Source organism: Palaemon carinicauda, chromosome 3, assembly GCF_036898095.1.
Source record: "Palaemon carinicauda isolate YSFRI2023 chromosome 3, ASM3689809v2, whole genome shotgun sequence".
Classification (NCBI taxonomy): domain Eukaryota; kingdom Metazoa; phylum Arthropoda; class Malacostraca; order Decapoda; family Palaemonidae; genus Palaemon; species Palaemon carinicauda.
Window position 1 is genome coordinate 157,907,148 of NC_090727.1, and position 7,500 is coordinate 157,914,647.

Genomic DNA, 7,500 nt, shown 5'->3' on the forward strand with positions numbered 1-7,500 from the left:
GTCTATTATAATGTTGTTACTGTTCTTAAAATTTGTTATTTTAATTGTTCATTACTTCTCCTATATGTTTATTTCCTTGTTTCCTTTCCTTACTGGAATATTTTCCTTATTGAAGCCCTTGGGTTTATAGCATCTTGATTTTCAAGCTAGAGTTATAGTTTAGCTTCTACTACTACTACTCCTGTTTTGATGGTTTTATGTTGACCAGGCTAATATGAGTATTTTTGATTTAAAGTTTATATATGACATATCTGTTTTTGACGTTGTTAATAGTTTATAAAGGACATATCGGTTTTGACGCTGTTACTGTTTTTAGAATGATATATTGTTAATTTATTCTCATCATTTATTTATTTTCTTATTTCCTTTCCTCACTGGGCTATTTTTCCCTATTGGAGCCCTTGGGCTTATAGCATCTTGCTTTTCCAACTAGGGTTGTAGCTTGGCTAATAATAATAATAATAATAATAATAATAATAATAATAATAATAAAATAATAATAATAATAATACCAAAGATTTTAAAACTCCTTGACTGAAAAAAAGATTCATCTATCTTGAGGGAAAGTGAGAATAAAACAATAAACAAAACAATCCATTAATAGCAATCACCATCGATAGAGGCCTTTAAAAGTGATGGAGAAAGCAGGGAAGACCCGGTGGCTTGTGCAGTCTAAAACCAATAAGGGTCAAGTTTACGCGCTTGCGGTATGGTGAAATCGACCCACTGGTCAGTCGGGGGAAAATGGTACTTGGCTCTCGTGACCGATATCCGTTGGGTTGCGTGGGAAGGGAGGTGGGTGGGAGGGAGGGGGGTATGACGTCATGGCATAGAAGCGTAGAACTTATGAGATGTTATGAGGATAAAGTAGTGATACGTATATATATATATATATATATATATATATATATATATATATATATATATATATATATATATATATATATATATAAATATAATATAATATATATAGTAATAATTAATATATATATATATTATATATATATATATATATATATATAAATATATAATATATGATATATAATATGTAATGTATAATATATAATATATAATGTATAATATATTATACTGTATATATTATATATATAACAGATGTACATATATATATATATATATATATATATATTATATATAACAGATGTACATATATATATATATATATATATATATATATATATATATATATATATATATATATGTGTGTGTGTGTGTGTGTGTTTGTTTCGATTTAAAGACCGATAAAGAATTATTTATCGGGTGGTTTGATATCTTTTGTGATAACTATATAAATAATGAATAGTATGATGTCCATACATATAAAACAGTTTTTTATATGTATATCCCGTTTGACTAGATTTTTAGTTGCATAGCTGATAAAAATATACATAAAATTTACATTAATCTCGTCGTAAATTAATTATTCCATATCAGTTTGATATATTATTTAGCTGGAATATTTCATAAATAATATTTTCACTAATATCTAAATAAACCTCCACTTTATAATTTCATCTAGAAATGAGAGAGAGAGAGAGAGAGAGAGAGAGAGAGAGAGAGAGAGAGAGAGAGAGAGAGAGAGAGAGAGAGAGAGATCATTATCAACTATGAATTGTCATTAACGAGACTCACTTTTGGATGGATGTTGCCATATGAATGTCGTGTATTACTTTGTGTTATTGCCCGGACGTGGTTCTCTTCGTTATTATTATTATTATTATTATTATTATTACTTGCTAATCTACAACCCCAGTTGGAAAAGCAGGATGCTATTAGCCCAGGGGCTCCAACGGGGAAAATAGCCCAGTGAGGAAAGGAAACGGAAAAAAATAAAATATTTTAAGAACTAACAATATTGAAAAAATATTTCCTATGTAAACTATAAAAACTTTAACAAAACAAGAGGAAGAGAAATAATATAGAATGTAAATATAGAACGTGTGTGTGTGTGTGTGTGTGTGTGTGTGTGTGTGTGTGTGTGTGAGAGAGAGAGAGAGAGAGAGAGAGAGAGAGAGAGAGAGAGAGAGAGAGAGAGAGATGAATAAACAAAAAGTTTGTGAAGATATTGAACCTTGAAAACAATAAAGAATATAGACATTTGGATAAATGTACAATTACTTACAAGGAAGCAATGTCAAAGAATTGATTCTAACCACGATAAAATAGCTATGAAATATCAAGAGCGGAAGCGTAATGGAAAATCAGGTGTAATTATATTTGCCTTTTCTTTTAAACATAAAATTAAGAGGCACAAACCATGACGCATTTTTTTTCTTATAATTAAACCAACTTTCTCGTAAAATATGATGGAATTCTGTCGACTTACTTGTGATTAAATTAGCAGTAACTCAATTGAACAGAATTGGAGAAAGTAGCACAACGTTTTTTCACGAATATTTTCAAGTATATTCGCCTATTCTGATCCAGCGGATAGAAGGAAAAAATCAGATTATTATTATTATTATTATTATTATTATTATTATTATTTTTATTATTGTTATTATTATTATTATTATTATTATTATTATTATTATTATTACTTGCTAGGCTACAACCCAAGGTGGGAAAGCAGTAGGCTATAAGCCCAAGGACCCCAACAGGGAAAATAGCCCAGTGAGGAAAGGAAACAAGTAAAAATAAAATGTTTGAAGAACACTATTTCAGTAAATATCTCCTATATAAACTATAAAAAACTTGAACCAAACAAGAGGAAGAGAAATAAGATAGAATAGTGTTCTTGAGTGTACCCTCAAGCAAGAGAGCTCTACCTGAAGACAGTGGACGACCATGGTACAGAAGCTATGGCACTACCAAAGACTAGAGAACAATGGTTTGATTTTGCGAACACAATAACACTCTTTGTTTACAGAATAGAATAAATGACAGAGTTACACACGATATATTTCTCTCTCTCTCTCTCTCTCTCTCTCTCTCTCTCTCTCTCTCTCTCTCTCTCTCTCTCTCTCTCTCTCTCTCTCTGATAATCTGGGCTTGGAATGTGGGCTAACCAAATTGGATTCCGTGTTGTCATTATTGGAAAAAAGGTCAACATTTGGAATATATTTTTCTCTGAACTGCTCTGGAAATTTTGACGTAGAAGTTGAACTCAATTTGGCTCTTATGAAAGTTTTCTATATTTGCTGGTAAATTGTGGGAGTTATTTTTCGTGTGAGTTTTACTTGGGAATTTTTAAGATGTATAAGAAAGTCTTTTTAACAATTTTTTTTTTTTAACAACCATTATTGAATTGTTTTAAAATAATCGATTTGTTTGGTGGTTTTGAAGAAATGCAATTATTTTTAGTAATTTTCACACAATTTCATGGTGTTGGTTCACTTCCTAGGGTAAGTGTCCAAGATTTTAATGCTGCCTTTAATAAACTCATTCTGTTTAATTAAAGCTACTGCGGGCTGCATAACTGCAAGAGCCCGTGCTTGGCTTAGAGCGTCCGGCAATTTTCAACAACAAAAAGTAGTTTGAGTTGAATTCATAATTATCGTACTCTTGAATATCTTACCATAACTACAGGTGTTTAACTGTCACTAAGCACCTACCCCTGACGTACCACTACGTCAAACATACATTTCTGAAATGTGTTTGATTTTAATATTTACTTTACTTTATGGGCTGCTTTTCTGGCCCTATATACAGCAGGGGAACCCTACTCTCTACAGGACCTCCACAGTCATTTTATCATGTTCATTCCGAAGCCTTGCCACACTTCACACCTCATATTGTTCTTTATTATCAAATCCACACTATCGAAGCACTTGTAGAACAAGAAAGTCTTCTCTTTCCTCTTGAAAGCATGAATATCTTCAATCTTTCGAATGTCTAGTGGGATCTTATTGTATAGTCTATTGTATTAGTTTAATGCATTTTGTTTCTAGAATATGCCAATCGCTAGCCAATAGATTACAGTTGTTTATGTATAGCCATTTATAGCAGTAAGCCTGAACGTTTATTGTACAAGTCAGCCTCTTACGATACAAGTAATGGTTCTGTAATAGTTAACTCTCTCTCTCTCTCTCTCTCTCTCTCTCTCTCTCTCTCTCTCTCTCTCTCTCTCTCTCCTCTCTCTCTCTCTCTCTCTCTCAGGATCATTTTTTGTTTCATCAAGAGTTATTTGTTTTGTTATGATTACGAAAAGAAAATGTAACGACTCGAATTGTAAAAAAGGAAAAAAGGTGCCGATACTCTATTTATAAATTGACATGAGTATCTCTTCCTATGTTAACCTATAATGGATATTTATCTAACCTAATAGTACTTTTCAAAATACAAACCCTTCATATATTACCAACCTTCTCAACTGTTTTGAGACTTATTTTTTTTTTTTTTTTTTAGAAGAAGAAACTATAATGTAGGGTATAAAAAATTGTTGCATAAAAGGATTCATTATTGAAATAATGTATTTGCGGATTAATATATATATATATATATATATATATATATATATATATATATATATATATATATATATACATATACATATATATTATGTAGATATATTGTGAATTATAAAAGAATGTGATATAAAATGATTCAGTATTGAAATAATGTATTTGTGTCTTTATATGTATATATATATATATTATATATATATAGATAGTGAGTGTGTGTGTGTGTGTGTGTGTAAAATGTTTAAATTTTTCATTTGTAAAAATTTTTACACAACGAATACTGAAAATAACAGCTTATAAACTATAAAGCCAGCCATGAAAAAATGATTTTCCTCTCTCAATCTCCCAAATTCCTGTAAAAAGAGACCTTACCTCTATTTTGACTAGCTGGCCCATCATGCCACAGTCAAGGCTGACGAAGACCAAACGGCGTGAGGTATCGTCAATGAGGAACGCCCTGGAGTAGAGTCTCATGTGGATGCCCGAATTGATCTGGCCAGGGTTGGCGTACCCCATCTGTTGGCGGATATAGGAATCATTAGTTTAGATTGATGCATTACTATGTTAAGTAACAAACAATAAAGGGAAGACCTGAAAGTCGCTTGAGTTTTTTGTGATAATTTACCCTTGTTAGTAGGGCACGTTGGGAACAGATGGCGCTGATCCGTTAGGTGTTCTGTTTACATCTGGACTCGGGGAAAAAAAGATGGATTGATACGAATGACGTTTGTCACTACTGTTGAATAATGATAAATACATATATGATTTAAAAAGGCATGTTTTTAGAAAAAAAAAACATCTGGAGGTCTTGAATTAATTAAATACTTGTGATACGTCTATAGTTTTTAGTGAATTTTAGTTGTCTTTAGTCGTCTATAGAGGGGGCTGATCTTAGATTTAAGGTGCACTGGTTTCTCATAGATGAACTTTTCGGTCTTCCTTTAACTGTCTTTGGTTAGGTAACTTGACTAATAGGTTAAGTAACTTGACTAGTAGGCTTAATAACAATACATAATTAGAATAGGCACTCTGTAGAGAAGCATACCTTTACCACTGTTACTTTTGTCAATGGCATCACTATATTATACTGTATATCACAAGATAGGCAATTGCATTATGCACATTTTGGCAATAGTTTCATGCAAATCAGATATAAAATGACCTCTATGGCAAAACGTTTTTTACTTTTTCGTGACTTTGGTCTTGAAATTTGATTTAATCACTCCCAAAATATATTCAAATTGTCAGTGGATCATGGCTAATCATCCCACCAAATTTCATAAAATTCGGTCAAATAGTTTTTGAGTCAAGCGAATTACAAACACACAGACAGACATACAAACAACTACATACACGCCGATCAAAACATAACCTTCGCAACGAAGTTAGCAAAGGTAATGAAGTCGGAGGAATAGAAGTTCCTTCTAATATGTAAAGAATACACCGTGGAATTGGAGGTTTCAATTATTTAATTCAATATTTTCATATATGATGTGGCAGTAATTTCCCCTAATCAGTAAAATTAAGATTCAGTTCTAATTGTGATTGGAGAAATGTTTAGCAGAATAGTTGTGAATTTAAGGTAGAGTGTCGAATGACCAACTATGGATTTGAATTTTTTTTCAGGAATATGAATAATTATTACTAATTAATCATTTAACATAATCATTCTTGCTCTAAAAACTATCACTGCATATGAAATTGTATTTATTCTTTATTTTTTTTTTGCGTGATCGGTTGAATATGCAGGATAATGTTGGTCTTTCCGGGTCAAAATTTTCGAAATTATCAGTTTTTTAAATTCTTTATTACTGAATTTCAATCATGAAGACGGACATATAAATTTATAGTAAATAGTCACTGTAGTGTATGAAAGTATGTTTGTTATGATTAAGGTGAATGAATGAATTATAAAAAAAATTAGCAACATGATATAAAAGATATTCGTGTTACCTATAATTATGAATACAAACATCTTTGCATCGATGATAAAGGAACTAGAGCACAGACCTCCGGAGCTGCGGCAGCTTATTTCTCGAACTTTTGCTCAACCTTGAAGTTGACATTTGACCTTAACATATATTAATTGGCGTTGATTTTCATACACTCATATATGAATCAAGTTTGAAGTCTCTGTGACAACGATGTTCAAACTTATTGGCTGATTACTAATTGGACATTTTGCTCGACCGTGACCTTGACCTTCGACCTTGACCTTCCAAAATTTAATGATTTCCATCTTTTTACATGACAGTTAATCTATGCAAGTTTCATCACTACGATTAAAATTGTGGTCAGGAAGCTGTTCACAAACAAACACAAACAGTGGGGGTGGGTTGTTAAAACATAACCTCCTTCCAACTTCGTTGGCGGAGGTAATCATACCAATGAACAAACGATGAATAGGATTTAGTCTGGTGAGTATATCAACAGTAATGTGTGGATGGGACGGTAACTGGAGACGGGCAATTGATCAAAGCCCATCCGGTGTCCAGAGCCACTACGACTATCATCAATGAGGAGAGAGAGAGAGAGAGAGAGAGAGAGAGAGAGAGAGAGAGAGAAGGAGAGAGAGAGAGAGTAATAATAATGATAATAATAACTTTTATTCCAATAATACATTGGGTTTCCTATTTACATCAGGTCATCAACCAAGGTTCTAAAGCGTACATAAGCTATTAAAACAATAGAATCATGGTATACTATAACAATATACAGAGAGAGAGAGAGAGAGAGAGAGAGAGAGAGAGAGAGAGAGAGAGAGAGAGAGAGAGAGAGAGAGAGTAGTTGATAATGTACACGGTTTAGAGTTGAAGCTGTGATTTGTTTTGTTTTTATCATTTACTAGTGTACCCGATCCGTCAACAATGATAAACACAGATGCACACTCACACACAGATTTAACCATTCCCACCTCCTACCCATTACAAACTACAACTCTGTGGTTTGGAGCCCGTGTCTTGTTGTAGGCAATGCGATCTAAAACGAACGAACAATGTTTCGGCAATTTATGGGAGTGTGGTTTCTAAGTGTACCTCTCGGGAGTAACCCCTCATCAGGATATGACTACGCTCTCCCT

The 7,500-nt window shown here is 32.5% G+C and overlaps 1 protein-coding gene across 1 annotated transcript in view; it reads right to left on the bottom strand.

Annotated features, from left to right (window-relative positions):
- CDase (neutral ceramidase) overlaps positions 1–7,500 on the bottom strand; it is a 255,835-nt gene that overhangs the window by 229,856 nt on the left and 18,479 nt on the right. Inside the window, exon 3 of the mRNA XM_068371039.1 lies at positions 4,794–4,937. Within this exon, the coding sequence (XP_068227140.1) occupies positions 4,794–4,937 (144 nt within the window). The remainder of the gene's footprint in view (positions 1–4,793; positions 4,938–7,500) is intronic.